The sequence below is a fragment of the Peromyscus maniculatus genome, chromosome 3 (assembly GCF_049852395.1).
Source record: "Peromyscus maniculatus bairdii isolate BWxNUB_F1_BW_parent chromosome 3, HU_Pman_BW_mat_3.1, whole genome shotgun sequence".
Taxonomy (NCBI): Eukaryota; Metazoa; Chordata; class Mammalia; order Rodentia; family Cricetidae; genus Peromyscus; species Peromyscus maniculatus.
The window spans coordinates 615,089-638,315 of record NC_134854.1 but is presented as its reverse complement, the minus strand read 5'-3'; the positions used below and the strand labels follow the sequence as shown (position 1 = coordinate 638,315).

The following is a 23,227-nucleotide window of genomic DNA, read 5'->3' as shown; positions in this document are numbered from 1 at the left end:
CCTTGGCCACTTACATCAGAAGATCAGAGAGAAACAGAAATCAAGGAACAAAACACCATCCATTAAAGACAAACTTAGGAAACAATACCTAGACCAATAATCATCTCAAACCCAAATGCCTAAACACCAGTGTAAGAACAAAATTAACAACAAGAAGAACAATACAGCACCACTAGAGCCCAGGTATCCTATGACAGCAAGACCTGAACATTCCAATGCAGCTGAAGCACAAGAAAATGACATTAAAACCAACATTATGAAGATGATAGAGGTCTTTATTGAGGGAATGGAGGTCTTTATTGAGGGAATGGCCAAAACCATGTCCGGAGAGTAAGCCCACCTGTAACACTACCTGAAGTACCAGGACTCACAGGCTGGATGACCCAGAGACCTAGGATAGAATTAAATATACTAGAGGAAAGAAATGTTAACGTAATGATGCCTAATGATAATCTGATATACACATAGATTGGGGCCTAGCCCAAAGGTCATCAGAGAGGCTTCATCTAGAAATTGATGCAAACAGATGTAGACCCACAGCCAAACATTAGGCAGAGCTCAGGGAGTCCTGCAGAAGAGGCAGGGGGTGGGGAGGATTGTAGGAGCCAGAGAGGTCAAGGACTCCACAAGAAAACCCACAGAATCCATTAATCTGGGCACATAGGGGGTCACGGAGACTGAACCAAAAACCAGGGAGCCTCCATGGGACTGACCTAGGCACTCCACATATATGATACAGTTATGTAGCTTGGTCCTTTTGTGGGACTCCTAACAGTGGGAATAGGGCCTGTCTTTGACTATTTTACTGGGTTTTAGGACCCTATTCCTCACACTGGGTCAGCTTGCCCAAATTTAACACATGGGGAGGTGCTTAGTCTTACTGCAACTTGATATGCCATGTTTTGTTGATACTCACAGGAGATGGGCCATTTCCTAAACAGAAATGGAGGAGGAGTGGATCAGGGGCTGGGAACAGAGAGGAGGAGAACTTGGATGAGTAGAGCAAGGAGAAATTATTACCTGGATGTAAAAAATAAATGTTTTTTTAAAGGAAATAAAAAAATCCTTAAGAAATTGAGGGAAAGACAAACAAAAAAATGGAGGAAATCAATAAATCTCTTTAAAAAATGCTAAGAAGGCCAAGAAGAAACAAGCAAACAGGTGAAAGAAACTGTTCAAGACCTGAAAATAGAAATAGAAGCAATAAAAAATAAACACAAATGGAGGGAAGTCTGGAAATGAAAAATCTGGGTAAATGAACAAGAACTACAGGCAGATTCAAGCATCACCCATGGAATAAAAAGATGGAAGAGAGAATCTCAGGCATTGAAGATACAATAGAGGAAATAGATTCACCAGTCAAAAAAAAATACTAAATCAAAAAGATCCTAACACAAAACATCCAGGAAATCTGGGACACTACTATAAAAAGATCAAAGCTAAAAATAATGGGAATAGAGGAAGGAGAAGAGCCCAGAAATTATATTCAACAAAATCATAGAAGAAGATGTTCCTAGCCTAGAGGAAGAATGCCTATAATGGTACAAGAAGTTTACAGAACACTAAATAGACTAGACAAGAAAAAAACGTCCCCTCACCAGATAATAACCGAAACACTAAACATACAGAGTAAAGAGAGAATATTAAAAGCTAAAAAGGAAAAAGGCTAAGTAACATATGAAGGCAGAACTCTCAGAATTATACCCAACTTCTTAGTGGAGACTCTAAAAGCCAGAAGGGCCTGAACAGATTTCTTATAGACTCTAAGAAACCACAAATGCCAGCCCAGACTTCTATACCTAGCAAAACTTTCAATCACTGTAGCTGGAGAAAACAAGATATTTCATGATAAAGTCAAATGTAAACAATATCTATCCACAAATGCAACTCTACAGAAGATACTAGAAGAAAAACTCCAACCCAAGAAGATTAACTACACCCACAAAAACAGAGGCAATAAATAATCTCACACTAGCAAAACCCAAAGATGGGACACACACACACACACACACACACACACACACACACACACACACACCCCTATCACCACCAACAACAAAATAACATGAATCAGCAATCATTGGTCATTAACATCTCTCAATATAAATGTACTCGATTCCCCAATAAAAAGACTAACAGAATAGATAGAAAAACATGATCCATCCTTCTGTTGCATACAAGAAACACACCTCAACTTCAAAGATAGACATTACCTCAGAGTAAAGGGTTGGAAAAAGATTTTCCAAGAAAATGAACCTAATAAGCAAGCTAGTGTAGCTATTCTAATATCTAACAAAATAGATTTTCAACCAAAATTATTTGAAAGAGATGGATAAAGACATTTCATACACATTAAAGGAAAAATCAAACAGGACATTGCAATTCTTAACAACTATGCCCCAAGCCCAAGGACACCTACATTTGTAAAAGAAACATTACTAAAGCTTAATTTTCACATCAAAACTCACACATTAATTGTGGGAGGCTTCAATACCCCACTCTAACCAGGGAATAGGTCATCCAGACAAAAGCTAAACAGAGAAATAATGGAGCTAATAGATGTTATGATTCAAATGAACCTAACAAATATCTACAGAACATTTCACCCAAACACAGAATAATATACCTTCTTCTCAGGACCTCACTAAACATTATCCAAATTGACCATACACTCAGTCACAAAGCAAGTCTCAAACGATACAAGAAAATTGAATTAACCCCCTGTACCTTATCAGACCACCACAGATTAAAGCTGGATTTCAACAACAGAAACAACAAACTCATGGAAACTGAACAACTCTCTGCTGAATCACCACTGGGTCAAGGAAAAAAATAAAGACTTCCTAGAATTCAATGAAAATTAATGCACAACTTACCCCAACTTATGGAACACAATGAAAGCAGTGCCAAGAGGAACATTTGTAGCATGAAATGCCTCATAAAGAAATTAGAAAGATCTCATATGAGCAACCTAACAGTGCACATGAAAACTCTAGAAGAAAAAGAAGCAAACACACAAAGAGGAGTATAAGGCAGGAAATAAACTGAGGGCTGAAATCAGTAATATAGAAACAAAGAGAACAACACAAAGAATCGATGAAACCAATATTTAGTTCTTTGTGAAAATTAGCAAGATAGACACACTTTTATCCACACCAACTAAAAGGCAGAGAGAATATCCAAATTAACAAAATCAGAAACTAAAACTGAGACTATAACAACAGATACCAAGGAAATACTGAGAATCATTAAGTCATATTTCAAAACATTGTACTTCACAAAATTGGAAAATCTAAAAGAAAAATTTTCTTAATAGATACCACTTACCAAAGTCAAATTATGAATAGATAAACTATTTAAACAGACCTACATTTAACCCCTAAGGAAATAGAAGCAGTCATTAAAAGTCTCCCAAGCAAAAAAGCCCAGGGCCAGACAGTTTTAGTGAAGAATTTTATCAGACTTTCAAAGAAGAGCTAATACCAGTACTTCTCATTTTATTCCACCAAATAGAAACAGAAGGAATATTGCCAAATCCATTTTATGAGGCCACAGTTCCCCTGATACCCAAACCACACAAAGGCTCAACAAAGAAAGAGAACTCAGACCAATTTCCCTCATGAATATTGTTTCAAAAATACTCAATAAAATACTCTCAAAATGAATCCACTGACACATCAAAAAGATAATCAACTATAATCAAATAGACTTCATCCCAGTGGTGCAGGAATGGTTCATCAAACAAAAATCGGTCAACGTAATCCACCATAAAAAAAAATTGAAAGAAAAAAGCTACTCTCCAAGGCTTGGGGATTGAAGCTTTATGAAAACTAGCCAATGAGATTTCAGGATATAGAGGTATGGGTAGAAAATTATTTCTGAATATATGTGGAATGGGAGCTGTGCATGCTGAAGAATGCAGAGGTTTCCTCACTTATATCCTTAGCATTCTAACATTATTGACTCCATAGTTTGTGACAACTTTGACACATTGTCATTAATAGCTGAACTGGGCAAAGCAAATGTGCTTTGCTCCCTGGTAAAGAGAAAGTGTGTTCCGAGGAGAAAAGAACGTGTTGGCAAACCTCACACTGACATTTTTAGTTGCTTGGAGAATTATATGCAACTGTGCAATTTCCTTCTCTTCCATGTCTAGAACAAAGACTGATGAAATTAGGCCATGGGAAGTACTTTTCAGGAATGCAAATTAAAACTGAAAGTAATGAGAGTGCTGTTCCCTGGAAGAAGGATGAAATGTATGCCAGGATTCACATCAAAAGTTAACATGTATAAATCAAGTGTTCAATATTTCTGAAATATATGTCTATGTGGAAATTTCTTTATTAAATGTCTTTAAACTCAAGTTTAGTTTTTGTTTATCTAATTTTTTACATAATAATATAATAGGTCCTTCAATTCTAATGATTCACAAAACACACAGTGACGATACATAAACACACATACACATTAAGTTCTGGCTTCAAAGAAAGGTTCACTTCACTTCAAATGACATTTCAACAATTTAACGTGATGAACTTTCTTTTGTTGTTGTTTTGTTTTGTTTTGTTTTGTTTTGTTTTTTCAAGACAGTTTCTCTTTGTAGTTTTGGTGCCCGTGCTAGATCTCGCTCTGCAGACCAGGCTGGCCTCAAACCCACAGAGATCTGCCTAGCTCTGCCTCCCGAGTGCTAGTGAGCTCCACCACCACTCAGCTTATGATGAACTTTCTTAAGGAACAAGTTAACTTTATAGTTACCCAAAAAGCTGAAATTTTAAGTCTGTATACAAACTTGCCCGTGGATCTTTATTCACAATTGCCCAAACTTGGAAGCAAGAAAAATGCCTTTCAGTGTAAACATTGATAAAAATCGTAAGTGTATCTATACAATGAAATATTATATGCTTCCAAAAACTTCACTTCCAAGATGTGGAAAAAAAGCACCTAAATATGTGTTCCTAAGTGGAAGAAACCAATCAACAAAGGCCATCTTGTAACTCAAACTATATGGATGGTGATGCTAAAAAGAAATACAGGATTTCCAGGCATTGTAGGGAGGTAGTCTGTATGAATACATGAAAGACAGGGGACTTTTAGGGGACTAGAGCTATTTTCACATGATATTACAGCATTGGCTATATGTCATTATAATTGTGATAGCTCATAAAATGCATGTCCATAATGAATTCTTGTGTCAACTATAAATTTTCCTGTACTGGCCTCTCCATTTTTCTGTGAAACCAAAACTTTTCTAAAAAGTAAAGTCTATTATTCTTCTTAATATGGTAGTAACATATCCAAGATGAGGAGGTTTTTTAACTAATATTCTCTTTACCACTTTCAAAGAAATTATGGGTATTGTAATAAAAACTTAATTCTTCATATATTTAAACCTCATTAATAGAGATTAAATGTTATTATTCTATAAAATAGTTCATTGGGCTTTAAAATTAAATACTGAATATCTAACAAAGTAAATTTAAATAATTGAATCTAACATTGCTAGTGGAGATGTCCGTTACTTGCTCTGCATTGAAAACTGAAGTGAAATGAAGCCAGACGTTCAAGTAATTTCACTTACATAATACAAAGGCAGGAAATTCAGTCTGCTTTGTGAAGAGAGTGATGGATGGTGACTGATGTGGAACAGGCTTATTTTTGTTTGACTTTTAAATAAATATACTTTTATTCTTTGGGCATGTTATATATGCATAAAATATATTTTGAACATATTCATGCCCACATTTTCCCCATCTCTTCAAGATCTACTCCTCCATCCCATAATCACTGTTTCATTTATATTTTTAAATGATAAGAAAAATATGTAAATAATAAACAGTATTGCACATATTTTCATTATACCTTACTATTCTAAACTTATTTGTACAGAGCAAAAATCATGGGCTCAGAATGTCAATAACGATGGGACATACAATTATATATAATTTTATTTTTATTATAATAGTACTCATTTTCTCATTTCAAATTATTATCTTTGGAAAGAAACTTTGTTTTGTTATATGCTGTGCTATCTAGTCATTGTTAAAGATACTTCCAGAAACTGAAAAGAATGTGCATTTAGAATTATTCTTACACAGGACAGAGTTGCGCAGCACTTCTCAGGAGCTAATATAAATAATATGGCCTCCTATATAACTAATCAGCAAAAGAAAGTAGAGGATCTGGGGCACATTAGAGATTCCTTAAGCAGCATTAAGAATAATTGAGAAATTATTACCTTTTATGAGATTTTACCTTATCCCATTTATTTGCCAAAATTTGCCTTTTCTTTTCTGTTTTAAAAAAAATAAATAGAGGGCTAGGGAGATAACTCAATATACAAAAATGCTTACTGTGCAAGTATGGGACCTGAGTTCATATCTCTACTGCTACCCATGTAAAATATCAGGCATGTCTGCATATGTCAGTAAATCTAGCATTGGCAATGCAAGGGCAGGAAGTGCCCTGGAGTTCTCTGGCCATTCAGTCTAGCTCAACTGATGGACTCTGGGGTCAGTAAAAGATGATGAATCAAAAATAATCTGGAGAATGATAGAAGACACCCATTATCTATGTATGGTCTGAATGCACATGTACACTGGTCCACATACACAAAGACAAACACACACCATACACAAAAGGAAAAAGAACAAAATGAATACAAATTTTGATTTTCAACTAATTCTATAGTATGGGGCTTACTCTCACCTGTGAGCATAGTTATGAGTGTGTACAGTTCTTTTGCTTGAGTTGGATGTAACTAACAAGTTTTAGTTAACTTCTTTCACAGAGTCTATGTTTCTCCTTTAGCTTGTAAATAAGAGAGATTCCATCATGAGTATTACTATGGAAGGTATATTGTATCCTAGTACACATCACATGGGTGCTATTTGAAGCAAGGGTTTCTACCCTCTACCTATCCTGTCAATTCACTCCAGGCAAAATGGACTAGTATGGGTGACCTGCCCTCTTATTCCCGTCTCTCACCCTAAACTTCTAACAATAAATGAAAGACTCAGAAGGTAACTACAAGGAAAAGGAGAAAAAATCGTAAGCAATCTTGATAGAGGATTAATAAAACCTTGAGGAAATAATAAATTCCATTCAGACAACACACTGTCTCTAATTATAGGAGATGTCAGATATTTGATATCTACCATATACAGAGGAGGTTTGTAAGAATATCTGTGTAATTGGGTAGTTTATGTGTCTGCTGGATGCTCAGTAGACATATTCAGAGGGTTTGTTATTTTCAGGAGGCAGAAAGAAAAATAACAGCATATGTTGACTATTCACAGCATGCAGGTGTCGCACTAAGCCCTTAAGCAAGAAGTGTCTCATTAAATGTTTATAAAATGTGCCTGCTTATTATTCCAATTGAAAGATGAAACTATAGAGGTTTATAAGATTTAATTGACTTACTCAAAATTTCAAAGCCTGTGTGGGAGAGCTAGAACTTGAGCACATGTCTGTCCATCAACAGCTTAGAATGGAAGAAAAGGAGCTTAAGATATAACAAATAATGAAGAGATAAGTGTGAGAAAGAAAAGAGGAAAAATACAAATGATATATTAAGTAGACAAAAGACATTTGCCAAGTGTTTAAGTAAGTGCTACATGTCTATACAAATTCCACAAATAAATACTTTAAAAGAGTTAAAATTCGTGATTCAGATATGATGGTACACGGATATCATTGCAGGAAAATGGAAGCTAAGGCAGGAAGATGGCAATGTCTAAACAAGAAAGAAAGCAAGAAAGGCAGGCAAGAGAGAAAGAATGAAAAAAGAAAGAAAGAGAGAGAGGGAGGGAGGGAGAGAGGAGATAAAGTTATTAACTGTTTCAAAGTATTTATATAGTTTATTTGATAGTCATAGTTTTTGAACATATCCAAAGAACTAAGAAAACTAAATCCCCTAGTTTAATGATTATCCAACAAAATTTAAAAGAACTTTCCCATTTACATCCTTCACTTTCAACTAACTTTGTGATTAAAACTCAATGTAACTATAAGAGTTAATAACCTTAAAGAGAAAAATAATCAAGGCTCCATTTTCATTTCCAGGCAGATTCTTTCTAAAAGAAAATATCAGAAAATAATTACCCCTTATAACATGGGACCTTTTCCATTAAATACCTTAGTTCATTAAAAAAGGAATGTATATAATTTTTTAAAGAAACAGAGGAAATAAAGAGAGAATGAACTCCATTCAGCCTGATTTATACAAGTCACACACTCATATTGGCAGTGATGTACTTTCCCATTTCTGCTGAGAAGGCAGAAGCATTCATGTTTCCGTGCCTATATCCAGAGGCTAACACTGCTGGCAAAATCTTGCTGGTCATGTAAAACACAAGCATCTTCCCCAGTATCTGACTTGGACTTCTGTTATCGATCCTCATATGTTGCATTTTGAAGTTGGCTGCTCTGAAAGATTACTAAATCCCCAGTCTCCAGCCACTGATCTCATCATCACTGCAGGGTGGCACATGCACTTTCGTCATGATAGCACTATTGATGAAACAGCCCCTGCTTATGTATTTATCGTCCGGTCCATCATCCCTTTATTAAATACTTTCTAATTGTTACTGTATGTTTATAATTCACAGGAACTCTAGGGTCATATATACCTATGCTGTCACCATATGCATTTTAAAGACAAGGAAACCATTTAATAAGATTTCCTTATTTAATGGATTTCACAAAGAGACAAATGGTAGGGCTGGATTGCAATTCTGAGTCTAAAGTTTGAGTTTCTGATCATTGTGAGAAATTCAAGCTGTAAACACCATCTGAAATTCTTCATTGCCAGACCTTGGTCACTCATTTCCTCATTCTTTATTCAAGACTGACTTCTGTATTCCAGTTAAATTCAGGTTTCAACCCCCAGAGACTAGACCCATCTCTTTCTGGGATTGGCTCATCACCCATCCTTCTCTTTGCAGTGAATGATGAAGGGTGAGAGGAATCACAAGACAAAGAACAAGTAAGGGCCAGTAAGTTGGCTCAACACATAAAGGATCTTGCCACCAAGCCCTATGACCTGAGTTCAGTCCCTAATACCTACAGCATGGGGGGAGAGAATTGATGTCTGCAAGTTGTCCTCTGGCCCACGCATGTGTGTCACGAAATGTGAGAATACACACACTAAATAAATAAATAAAATTGTCATAAAAAGTAAATGTGATTTTAAAAACAATTACAGTAAGTCAAAGGAGCCTATAAAGTCCATGAAGCTGAGCAAGACTTAAAAATAGAGTATTCAACTATGTCCTGCAAGCTATACCTCATTTTAAGAAAATACATAAAACACTGATAACCTTATTGTTCATGGCTATAAAAGAAAGTTGACTTTTAAAATCCACAGTTTATCACATTACTCAGAAAACAGTGGCAGGTATGATTTTACTGTCAAATTTCTCTATGCCTTAATTTTTAAGATTAATACTCTGTAGCCAATTTAAGTTTTCTTAATTAAGAAAAAAATTACTTAATTTCAAATAACCTTGTTCATTTATCTTCATATAGTCAGTGTTTCTGTGTTTTACATTCACTTTACATAAATGTATAAATAAATATTTATAGAAATAACCTGAAAACTGTTCATTTCAAAATTATTAAGTGGGGTTGGAGACACACAGTGTTTACCAAACATTTGCTTTGCGAGTATAAGAAATTTATTTCAGCTCTGAGCACCCTTGGCACAGCAGCCTGTGCCTGAAACCCTATCACAGAAGAAAAAGCAGCTTTCTTGAGTTCTCTGGCCAATCTAGCTGAATAGGTGGGATCTAGGCTTAGTGTCAGATCTTGTTTGAAAAATTATGGTGGCGAGCAATACAGAAAGACAACTGACATCAACCTGCAGCCTCCAAGTATGCACAGCATGAACAAGTCAACACATATACACACACATATCACACATGCACTAAACATCACATACACATGCACAAACATCACAGACACACACACACAAAAATGACATATGCGCTAAACATCACACACACACCACATATACATACACACACATACCACATATGCACTAAACATCACATACACATACATAAACACCACACACACACACACACACATACACACACAAATCACATATGCGCTAAACATCACACACACACCACATATACATACACACACATACCACATATGCACTAAACATCACATACACATACACAAACACCACACACACAAAACCACATATGTGCTTAACATCACACACACACACACTACATATACATACACACACTTATCACATAAGCATAAAACACACCACACATGTATATATACAATACCACATAAACTAAAATGTAGCATACCTCCAAATTATTAATAATGCTATCTTGATTAATTTCAAATTGGGTAACTATCCAAAAGGTTAGTATTTTCAGGATTAATAATCACTTCAAACTGCTCAACTTTGCATTATCTCTGTTTAGTAGATAAGCTAACTTTAATCATAAAGAAATCATATATCATCACTTAAAACAGTGATTTTATTTCAATTTGTCCATCTACTGCCATTTGCATTTCACTTTCTATTTATAGAAGTTAATGGAGTAGCAGATCATATTGATTTGATCAACAGCATAAATGCAAAATAATACTGAAATTATTTCAAAATTGCAGAGAAAGCTCTTAGGGAGCCTGTGAGAGGGCAGGCCCATCTCCATTTCCTGTGTCCATCCATTCTCTGGTTTCCGATGCTCTTCCTTCACCTAGACTGCTGTCTTTTGACTCAGCTTCTTTGCCTTCATCCTCATTTAATTAGTCTTCAAATTCCTGATGTTATTTTTCTGCAACACTTTTCCTAGAAAGTTAAATCTTATTCAAAATGCTTCATTCCATTCCCCTTTGCCTGGTATTCCAAATTTGAACAGCAGAGCTTGGCAGTAATTTCAAATGAATCCAACTTCATCCCGTCAGCCTGATATCTCAAGTGGTCCCCTGAGCGCTCTTCTCTGTGAATGCTCAGTGTTCTTACTGTGATCCTCTCCATCTAAACGCTGTATCCACATCTTGTCGGTATATGGAAATGTCACATTCGGTTCACAACTTGAGTCACATGTAACCTGATGGTTTTGTAGTCTTCAAGCTTCACTTATGTCACTGCTAAATCTCTACTTGTTAGGATTTTTACATGCCCATATCCCAACATATCCCTTATCGAATTGAATTATCGCTGATAACAACTTTCTGTGCCTCCTTTGTTAGGTTATGAAATTTGACAGCTCACAGACCATAGTTTATTACTATTTGTGCACATGCTACCTCATGCAAAACCCTTCTGCTTTGTGCCTTGCAGATTTGCCACTGAAATGTACGTAGTCTACCCAATTTATAAGGATGAAATGAATGTAAGTATGGTATTTTAAAAACACACCTTTTTCTTTTAAAAGGATCTGTAGAGATTTTAGAGCTGAAAGAAACCTCAGAATCTCCACCATTTTTCTAAAGTCTTTCTGGGTGAGAGATATGCTGATGGTTAGGGTGGACTCAACAGAGCAAAGTGGTGTCAGAGGCAGAGAAAGACTCGGATCCACTGCTCAGTCATAACATCCAGCATAATGCTTTTTTTTTTTTTAAATAAAAACAGAATAAAAATAGTTTTCTTCCTTTTTCAATAAATGTCTGCAAATACACATATTTCAAATAATGTCCTTAGAATATATGTCACAAAATTAAGAAAATAAGGATTTTATATATACTAATCATCCAGGCATGGTAGAACACACCTGTACTCCAAGTACATGGGAAGCTGAGTCAAGATAACCAATCACCGTGATCTAAGCCACATAGCAAGTTCAAGGCAAGCCTGGACTCTATGCTGAGGACTTATTTTTTATGAAATATACTGATCAATTTATCCTTTCAAAGAAATCAGATCAACATCTATTCTCACATATTTGAAACACTTGGCATAATTATCTTTTAATAATTACAACTGTCATTTTAATTTTGGCAGATTTGGCTTATTGTAAACAGTCTGTTGTTGGGGATCAGATTTCTTTATAGAATTTTAACATATAGAATTTTAACATATTCAAATACCTATTAAAATCCACAAGTTTCACTAGTCAATCCTTGGAAATTTTATATTTTATGCCAATCTATGTGTCTTTCAATATATTAAATATTAACACTTTACACACAATTTAGTATATCCCTAAGCTTATTTCAGTGTGGAATGGCTTTATAATTTCCAATGTTTGAAACCTTATGATTTCCATGAAGTCAAAGATGTCCTATTTTCCTATTTCTATGTAGATTTTAAACTTACCAATCTAAATAAGATCATTTCTCTCTTTCTCTCTCTCTCTCCCTCTCTGTCTCTCCGTCTCTCTCTCTCTCCCTCTCTCTGTCTCTCTCTGTCTCTCTGTCTCTCTCTCTCTCTGTCTCCCTCGCTCTCTGTCTCGCTCTCAACACACGTACACACACACACACACACACACACACACACACACACACACACACACAACTTTCATCCTTTTTCCAGCTAAATATAAAATCAAATTCACCTTTGTACAGGGAAATAGTTTCACTTATTGTTCAATTGATTTTACTGTAATTGGTAAGCAAATGATAAAAATAAAGTTAACCTTCCCAAAAGAAGGCTAAATCTATGTTTATCACACTATAACTAAATTCCTCCATAATGATAGTAGAAATGTATAAATTTGTTTCTTTATAGTAACTACCTGTTCCTGGCTATTTCTATCAAGTCCCATTTATCATAACCTATATATTTATTACTGGTTATACACTAGATAGATCATTGCAATCTTAAAGCTTAATATTTGCATCCATATTAAATGCTTGGCAAGAAGAATATCTCCAAAATAACCTTAGTTAACATTGCTCATTTATTCTGACCATTAAATTTTATAATATCATTTATCTAAACATTCAGAAAAATATTCTTTTTTCTTTTATAGTTATACTAAGCACCAATGTAGATTTATTAGAAAATTATTTAAATGTTCTAATAATAATCTCCTCTATTCATTGACAAGAAATGTCTTTCCATCTTTTCAAATGCATCATATATCTGCCAAAGTTACTCTCACACTGGATTTATGTACTTAAGAATATATATGTGTATACATGTATATAGGAATATAACAACAAATAATGAAAAATAGGACATGAATTTGAAGGAAAGCAAGAGTGGATATATTGGAAAATTTGGACAGAAGAAATGGGAAAGAGAAATGATGTAATTATATTATGATCTCAAAAATTAAAAGAAATAATTTAATTTTAAAATTATCTGAGAAAAAAGAATCTATGATTAAAAAAATGTTCTCTCATATTATGTGTTGTTTGTTGTCAGTATTCTAAAAATTTTTCAAAAAAATCCCAGAGATTGACTTTACATAAAGTAATGATTATGTAAGAAGTCTCTTAATATTTATGTTAATTTCTTTTCTTATTTTTTTAAAAACAAATATTTTCATTTTTAAAATATATTGTCTGATCAAATGATTTAAATCTAATAGAGACACAAAAAAGATAATCTTTCCCTTTTAATAATAACCTTTGCTATTTTGTTTTATATTTTGCTATAGTATTTTTAATTTACAGGACATAAATGACAGTGTCAATATGTCTAGTATATCTGCTTAATAGAAATAACTATAAATATACTGGTTAGATACGGAGAGAACTGTATTTTATCATGTTTAAAATTCATTCTCTTTCTACATAGTTTATTTTGTACTTATTACAACAATGCAATTTATATTTTAACAAGATGACTTTATACAATATCATAAAATATTAATCATAGTTGACCTATTAGCATGGCTGCAGGGCATTTTCTTAATATTGAATTAGACTTTTTTTAGATAAAGATACCTTATGCAAATCAAATTTGCTTCATAATATGACTACAGTGTTCAGAGACTCATACTTGTATTTTATAGAATAATTGAATTAAATTCTTAAAATGAATAAAATTTCTAATGAAAAAAAGCATTGGTAAATTTTACCTTAATGCCTGTCTCTTGCAAATGGTCCTGTTTTATCCTAGAAGCTGAGCATAGTAATGATGTACCCACTACCTCTCAGTACAGGTAAGGGGCACCTCACATTTGGTGTCAGGGCATCAAGGCACAATGTGAAGGCTAGCATTATATAACTTCTCACAGATGCTGCTCTAGTCCGAAGTGTGTCTCCCTCAGCCTAAGAAATGCTTGTCACCTAATGAAGGAACCAAACTCAGAGACCTAAATAGTACCCTCCTCTCCTTTCTACCCCCAAGGTTAGACTAAATCACATAAAAAAATGTTACAAGCACCCCCTCAAACCCTAGCAGCACACCTGACAATCAGGCATGCTCCACTTGCTTTGGAAAGCATTGGCTGTCTGATCTGAGTTTGTTCAGAAGGTTCAAGTGCCTCAAAGTTGGAATTGAGACTTTATAGCCAAATAAATACCATGTATTACATATATTAGTATAATATAATATAAAATATATATGGCATCATAAGTCTCAGTGGTTGTTGTCTTGAAGTGAAAGAAACTGCATCCTAGCTGGTAGGGTGTACTTGGTTTGCTCTGAAGATCAAATATAAGAAAAGTCAGTACAATAATGAACAGAGACAGAGAGAGCTGGCTTGTATTTTGTTAGAACCATCTCGTTTTTTAAATATTTCACATTCTCCTTTGAGTTTTCTTGACATGTTTTCATAACTTCTTTGTGTTACCTTAGTTATGCACATTTAGGTTGTTTCTGTTACCAAACAAACAAATAATCCTAATTAACACATGCTATTATGTTCAACTTTCCCCTAAACTGATTTCACTAATCTGAGCTCAAGGAAAACTAAAAAGAATGGCAAGCTATCTCTTAAATTCTGCTCAACACTTTTTTATGCTAAGTATGGTTCTTTTGTTCTGGAAAACCTTTGATTCTATACAAGATGTAGAATGTTAATATTTTATCATTTTGGAGTAAGGAATTGACATGGTTGCTTAAATTTAAAAAAAATGAACTCCTCTCTTTATGTTTTTCTTATGATAGATCTTAGATTTTTAAAAATTTATAAAAAGAACGTTTTGTTCAAATAGTTGCAATAAAAGTAACCTAAAAGGCAAGTCTTGGCCAGGAGGAGAGGAAAGGTGGAAAAACATGGATGAAAAACATGATCAGTTCTACAGATGCCAGGACTCAGAACATGCATACACTACAGAATCAGGAATGAATGCTCTAGTAATAGGGGAAATCAATCAGATTACAATAAATAAAACTACTATTGCAGCTTATGCTTTTGTTGTCAAGTGGTAATATTTAGTTTAGTACTTTGACAACATAATTCATCTTTAAATAGTTATTTGTAATAGAATAAAGTGGATCTAAAATATAATGATTTGTCATCCTAAATTCTAGCACGTTCTTTACATTCTCAATTTTCAAACATAATATAAGATATATGATCTTTTAAACTAAGTATGTATCTCCAAACTGTTGTTTAAGTAGTTATCCTTGGTTATAGTCTCAGTAAGAACAACTTTATGCATGATCCTGTTATACCAACAGTCTATACAACATGATCCCATTATACCAACAGTCTTTACAGCAACCAGTTGCTTGGGCTACTTTATTGCCTCCTCTTTACAGAGTTGGAGATTCTTCATCCAAACCAACTGCATGGTTTTACTAATTCAAACTTATGAGTCCAACAGACAAAATAAATCAGTATTTCCTGATATTCATGTAAAAAAAGAAACGGCTTGGTAAAGTTATTACAAAGAAGCCATTTCTCTTTGACACAGCCACAATTTGGTATGAAAATGATCATTATTAAATGCTTCTATCCAGTGGTAAATTCTGGAATATCACTTTTTAATTACTTGAAAGAACATTTTGTATTTCATTGATCCTGGACAGTAAAACTGTACAAAATTGTAAGTTTCCCTGTAAAGCTCCCTTTTAAAAAATACTCTTTAAGAACATTGCTAGAATGTTCCTGAAACATATTTGCTGCCATGTAGTATAGGCAGCTCTAGTTCTACATGAGCACATCTGGGCTCTTAGGAAAGTAAAATTTGGTCCTGAAGAATATTAGGCATGGCCCATGGAACCTATCACACAACCAGTCCTTGATTGTCTGCCCAGTTAAGTGAGAACACTGGCCATGGCCAACACAATCTACTCAATGAGATTGCAGTTAATGACACAAAACAGCAGATTGCTAGGAACCTAAAAGAGAATCCAAATTCCAAACATCAATATACAACTTATGAAACCCTGCAAAAAGTAGTGAGACTAAGTGTGTGGTCAGAAAATGAGCACCACACAGCAATGGAGACCCTTTAAGGAGCTTCTAAGGCCAGCTAATGCCAAAAGGAAGCCTTGATTATGCCAATTCCCTTTAACCCAGAAATTCTTACATTAAGTGACTGAAATATTTTATTTGTGAGTATGACATAGAGGACAGAACTGTGAAAACAGGGTATACAAACTTTCTTTATTCATTCATCAGAGAGCACATCCCCATATCCGTGGACAGCAAAAAAGAGTATTATTCCCACCCTCCTTGGAAACTTCTTTCATGAAACACCCAACTATATTTCTTAGCTTGATTATACTTATGCAAAACAGTCAAAGAGATGGCATCATCTATGACTGAAAAATAACATTGCTCATTTCGTTGAAAGAGGTCCATGAAATACCTCTTTTTAGAAAGAATTTTAAAGAGTAGTCTCCCTTGAGATTATTTAGAATTCTCCTCATTACACTGATTTTATTGCAGGTCCCTTTTAGGTTTTGATTGTACTGAAAATGCATCATAAGTCCTTAATTTTAGTTTCTGAATCAGTGTTTTCTTCCTTATTAATACTTTGATGTTGTACTTCTGTTTGAATAGACTTATATGCCTTTCTAAAAATCATGAACAGCCAAGGTATGAATAATGAACAAACATTAGTAGGTAGTTCAATACTGAGATTTTTTTTAATGGCCAGAAAAAATAAAATAATTGTTTAAGCTTTCCTTAAGTTCATGTTCCAGTCTCTCACCATGTATCATCAACAAACAAATCTTAGCCCTCATAAAACATAACTTTGAGGACCATGGATAAATTTTCCTTCAAGTCTCTGCACTAAACACCATGTATTTCCCGAGAGCCCAGTTGGGAGCTTGTGGACTATTGTATCCGGCATAGATACTATGCTGATTCAGCATGTTCCCCATACAGTTTAAATAAACAAGCCTTAGAAATGCCTACAAGATCACACCTGGTCTCTATAGAGATGTCTCTTCTTTATCCTTGCTCTCTTCTCTAGAATAAATCTCTCCTTTATAAATTTTATAATAACATTTTCTTTTCTTTCAGTACCCACTGTGTTTTATATCATTACAGTTTCTTTTTTAATCAGGTCAATATCTTTTCTAATAAACTCAAATTCCTCTGTTTTGTCTGTTACTTGTAATATATCTTTAGCATCTATAAGACAGAACATAGTCTGTGCTCAATAGATACCCATTAACTAAATTAGTTATGTTTACTTCTTTGTCTATAGCAAATTAAAGGTAGAAGATTATGGAAGAAATCAGTATGAAAGGCAAGAACAGAAACAGTGACTGACTATACAGAAGTGAGTTAACCTATAAAACGTGGACTGAAGAACTCAGGGATCATTGGAGTCCAGAGGCAAATTGTCTTAACAGCCATTAGACATTAAGACACTCTCTAATAGTCCATAATTGCGTCATTACATTGGAGGTTAGTATAATAATTGAAGCCATCAGGAAGGGTTAGCTCTTGATGCATGGTTAAGATAAAAGTAAAATTAGTAATTCACCTTTAAATTGCATTCATTGAGTGTTTTTGTAAAATAGTTCCTTTTCAGAGGTGAGCTTCAGTTATTGAGAAAAATCTGCTCATTTGCATTCTTCTTCCTACTTCCTAACACTGTTAGAGAAATGAAGTGTTCCCTAACCTCACATTAGAGTAAATAACTTTACATTGTAACAATCCTCTTTTGTTCAATTTTATAGCTGCATGAAAATTATTTTCAAACTCCCCTTAGTGTTTATATTAACAAAAGAGTTAATGCTATATAATGATTCTAGCAAATTTTGCTATAGAAGAGGGTGTCCTGTACTCACTACAGACAAAATTATTCCTTATGTTGCCTATACAAAGCAAGAGATGGCATTTCCACTTGAATTCTAAATTGAAGATGACCTTGTGCTGTTTTGAGAAAGGCTGGCAGCTGAGGTCACCGAAGTGTATTGTGATAGACAGTGTGGCACTGTGCATGGCCCGAAGGCATGTCCATTGTGTGGGTTACAGCCAAGCTGAAAGAATTAGACAGCTCAGAGCATTCTATCATTTTATTTGAAAATGATGGTCAAAGTCATGGGCAGCAACCATTACCACTTTCATAAAAGGATAGAAGCATTCACTAACTCTATCATTTCAAACAGACAGTTCAGCAATTCACAATCAAATACTGTGAATCCAACATATCCTGTGTTGGGTTCTTGTGACAGTCACAAAAGCAATATTTCTGCTTCTACAGTTAAAAAAAATAAAAAACACCATCTACACTGCATCACTCAATTCCTTGCTACCACATGACTAAACCATTGAAGAAAATAGAAGGAAAAATAGACATAAAAATAAAAATGCAACAGTCTTGATTATTAAAGTAACTCCACCTATTTTCCTCATCAGCTTAGTGTTTAAGAAGCTTAATATCATATGAAAAACAAATTTTTATAAGGTCTTCACTAATAATGGTATGAGCAAAATATTTTTAAATAAATCTGATCTATTGCCAGTGGTTCTGAATAAGCCTTCTAAATGATTTCTGAAATAGCAATATTTAAGTAGAATATTTTGATTGATAGAGAGTTATTTTTAACTTTCATTTCTTTCAGAAACAGATTAAGGGCAGTACAAAAATATGTTTGAGATTGAAAAGCAGGTGGAAAAATTCACACTTCTGAGCAAGACGTATTGCCTCTTATCTTTGGATTTCTACTTCGTCCAAACACCTTCTCTGGATAGGGGGTGTGCAAAACCCTCTAGCTTAATGTTGAGATAGAAATAAAGCTGTGACTTACCATTAAAATTCACAGCCCTGATGTAACCCAGGAGCTCTTTCCCATCGATGGTACCCATTCTTGGGCAAAGGCCTATGTATCCTGGGCAGAGTTCTTTGTGCATGTTGTGCAGTGCATAAGCCATGGAATACACTGCATCAATTACAAACTGAACCTTTCCCTCTTGTTCATAAGACGAATCCCGTGCAATTCGCTCCAGTCCTGCAAAGAAAAATGAAAAACATCAATGGACAGTATTGGATTTTAAAGAGATAAGCATGGTGATTTCCATCCTTTAAACTTAATGAGATACTGTTATTTTTTTAAATATTGGTCCTATCCTTACAAAGTGAGATTTTAATACTTGGTTTTGAATTTTTGTTATTTGTAAAGAACAGAAATTATTTAACTAGCAGCATGAGTATATAAAAGCCACAATAAAGATAATATATGACCACAATCTCTGTTTCTTCCTTCTCGAGTCCCATTTTATTTTACTTTCTTGTAACTATGTAACTTTTAGGTAATGCTATTATTTTTTAAGGAAAATTTGTAAAATGTTGATTCTTTTCATGGAGTTTTGTTTCCAGAGAACCACTGTATTAGTGGTCCAATGCAAGGTTCCTCTCCACTTCATATCAATTCTTGTTTTGAAAGTGCTGTATTTAGAAGTAATTTTGTAAGTATTAAATGATAATGCTTGCTTAAGTGACTCTGGATATCTTTAAAAGAATCATTCAATTTATTTTCTCTTTGAACTCAATTTTCTCTTTTCTATTAAAAAGATGTAGGTCTCTCAAAATGAATGTCAGTGGGAATAATTGTACCCATATTTTGGCATAGTTAAGGCTGATAACTGCAGTGTGTAGGTTGATGTTTATTATTTAAAGTGCAATCGCAGCATGGAGTTTAAAAATGAAAAATAAATTAGACATCAGCAATAATCTAACTGTCCCATTCTGAAGCTGAGGAAACTGGGACCTTTAAGGATGATGGTCACAAGGCACATAGAACAGATTCTAGAAGCTTCCCTTGTGTCAAACTGAAAACTCAATGTTTTCTCTTTCTTCTGGGAGAAAACATTCTAAATATCCAGACCTTGAGGTATGAGGAAAAGAACAAAAATAACATGTTAGAAAGTCCTACCTATAACCACAACCTATCCAAACTTTATTCCTCAGAAACAAAAGCATGTACTTCAGACTTGCTCATGGATCCCAGTAATGTGTAATCAAAAAAAAATTTAATACAATAAATAATTACTTTCCTAACACTGATGTATACATCTTCTAAGTTTAGTAGGTTAGATTGAAATGGTTAATATTAGGGTGTTTATACTGAAATAAATTTAGTTACCTGTTTACTCAATTTCCTTCATTTGATCATTAGAGATTTTTCCTCTACTCTCAGTCATTTCTAGCACTTCATTCTTTCAGATCCTATTGGCTGGTTTTCTGGATCTCAAAGCCTGTCATGATGCTAAATACTGCTCCTCCACTTCATACCTGGGTTTTCTTTAATTTTTCTATCCCCAATGCCCATTCTCAAAAACTCAATGTCTTTTCTCCCAACTTCAAAATCTACATCTACTCGATACTATCAATACCTGCATCTAGATGTAGTAGAATCAAAAACAGAGACTAAAATACTACATCAAAACACTAATCAGTTGAAGTCATTTGGAAAAACTAATGCCTTGGAAATCAGGAACTGTGTATCGTTTTTGTCACTTGATTGCAACACTTATATTTGCAATTGCTTTGTCTTTAGAAATAACAGGTGTCTAAGTCACACTCAGTCTAAATTTGGGTTTTCATTGTCAGATGTAAAAGTAGTATTTTCCTAAAGTCTCCTTTTGAGGCTATTGCAGGTTTAGGAAAGTAGGAAACATAGCCAGTTTTCACAAAGAGTACCTCCAAGTCTCCAGGGCTAGGCCGACCCCTCGCAGCCTGATCCAAGTCATATATCATGCAGATATGGGAACCATCTCCTCTCCTAGTCTATGTGTTCTCTTCATGTTCTGAATACCAGGTCAGCCATGGTGCTGCTAAGCCCATAATTTCACCATATTCCCTGGGAAGCAACTCTTCCAGCTCTGTCTCAAATTTATCTCCCACAGTTTTAACCACAAAATAGACAACTCATAAATAAATATTAAAGAAAGAAAACAGCAACTAAAATATTGGTTCTTTCTTCTTAGAATCTTAGCTGGTTACCAGCTACTCTGGTAAGTTCTGAATTGAGACTTTTTCCCAGGACATGAGACTGAGACCTGAGCAGTCCTGGAAAAGCCATGGTATTTGCTGAACAAACAAAGGGCAGGAAAAGACAGGAGAGAAAATTGAAAAAAAAAAAAACCTGCATCTAAGATTGAGGCCTGGATGGTTATTCAGTGTTTCCTTGGCATTGATTTACTGGACTTGATGAGTCAATGTGAAGTTCAGCAGGCTTACAGCTGCTCTTCCAAATCTCATTCATCCCCACAAGCACAGACTCTCAGTGCCACTCTATGTTTGCTGAACTCAAATCTCCTGACATGGAGACAAGAAGAATCTGTTAATTCAAAAACTACCCAGAAAATTGTAACCTAGCCAGGTTGGGCTGGGTACTGTCTCTTGGGAACCATGACTCCTTAGTCTACTAATCTTAAAATGAGAGGTATAAATTGACCCAGCTTATTTTATGGTACCGCTGTATCAAGATAATTCTTTCATTGGAGTGCAAACAGGAAAAAAATCTAATCAAATCTTCCTCCCCTTTCCCCATCAGATAAAGAGTTGAGGGCCATGTAGTCACCACTCAGGGTCTATGTGGAGTTCTCTTCTAGATCTCAAGTGAATAACAGTATTCACAAATATTCAAGAAGTCTCCCCTAGTAAACATGGTAGTATTCACCTACTGCACATTCATTAAAAAAATGCCTAGACTGCTTGTAATATCTAACACAAGGCAAATCTTGCATAGATAGTTGTTATACTTGATTGTGGCAGAAATAAGCCTGAGAGAAATATATCAGGCACACTTTATATAGCTGCATTTAGAAACATCTTATGTTTGGCTTCATCTTCATTTGTAAAATGTGTGGATCAAGAGGGATAACTGTATAATTTGCTGTTCCATAAATTTCAAACTTTCTAGATGTTTTTAGATATATAGGGAGGCCTGGAGCTTATTTCAAGTAGAAGTCAGAAAGACATTAGTGGTCTATTAACAAGAAAGTATGAGAGATTAAATATTTCCCTCTTGAGAGTGTGGAAACAGAAGGGATGAGAGGAGCAGAGAAAGTGGACACAGGGGAAAAGGCTGAAGCTCCAGATGCAAACACAGCAGAGGGAACGTTTTACACAAGAATGTGCCCCTTCCCTATAAAGCTGTTCATACTGGGCTTGGAAAATTTCTCTACTGTAACAAAAATCTTAAAAGGTCTTATTAATAAAATCCAAACCTGGAGCCAGGTATTAGGGTGCATGCTGAAAGATCAGAGAAGCAGAACAATCCACAGCTAACCTTGTCTCAACAACTTCTCAGCTGTCCCTGTTTCTTCAAACTGGAAGCCTCTGAGTCCTCATCCAATTGATCTCAGCTGAACTGCTGCTGAAAGTTTAAAAGCTTAAAAGCCTAAAAGTCTCTAGTTCTTGGTTCTCACGTCTTATATACCTTTCTGCTTCCTGACACCTCTTCCTGGGATTAAAGGCGTGTGTCTTTCCCAAGCAAGACACGAGATCTCAAGCCCTGGGATTAAATGTGTGTGCACCATGCCTGGCTTCTATGTGGCTGTTCTGTTCTCTCACCCCAGATAAGTTTGATTAGGGTGCACAATATATTGGGGGGTCACAATATCACCACATTTCCCCTTTTTTGTCTAAAATAATAAAAGTAGCTTATAACTAATATAAGATAAACTATATCCAATAAGTATATACAATATATACAGTAAAGAATTACATTAACAATGTCCAGTCTATTAACATTTGACAAATTCAGACAAAAAGTTTCATTACTTATCTTATTTAAAACAAGTAGTTCCTTTTTAAAAGTAGATTCAATAATTGACCTTTTTATGTTATCACTCTACTACACATCTTCTTCCTCATCCTCTTCCTCTTCTTCTTCCTCCTCTGTAAACATTGCAGTTTATCTGATTTTGTTTTCTTTTTAGTTGCT

The 23,227-nt window shown here is 34.7% G+C and overlaps 1 protein-coding gene across 6 annotated transcripts in view; it reads right to left on the bottom strand.

Moving 5' to 3' along the window:
- Grm8 (glutamate metabotropic receptor 8) overlaps positions 1–23,227 on the bottom strand; it is an 805,417-nt gene that overhangs the window by 271,577 nt on the left and 510,613 nt on the right. For all 6 annotated transcript variants that reach the window (XM_006996266.4, XM_042272849.2, XM_076566128.1 and 3 more), the window contains exon 7: positions 19,085–19,285. In XM_006996266.4, the coding sequence (XP_006996328.1) occupies positions 19,085–19,285 (201 nt within the window). The remainder of the gene's footprint in view (positions 1–19,084; positions 19,286–23,227) is intronic.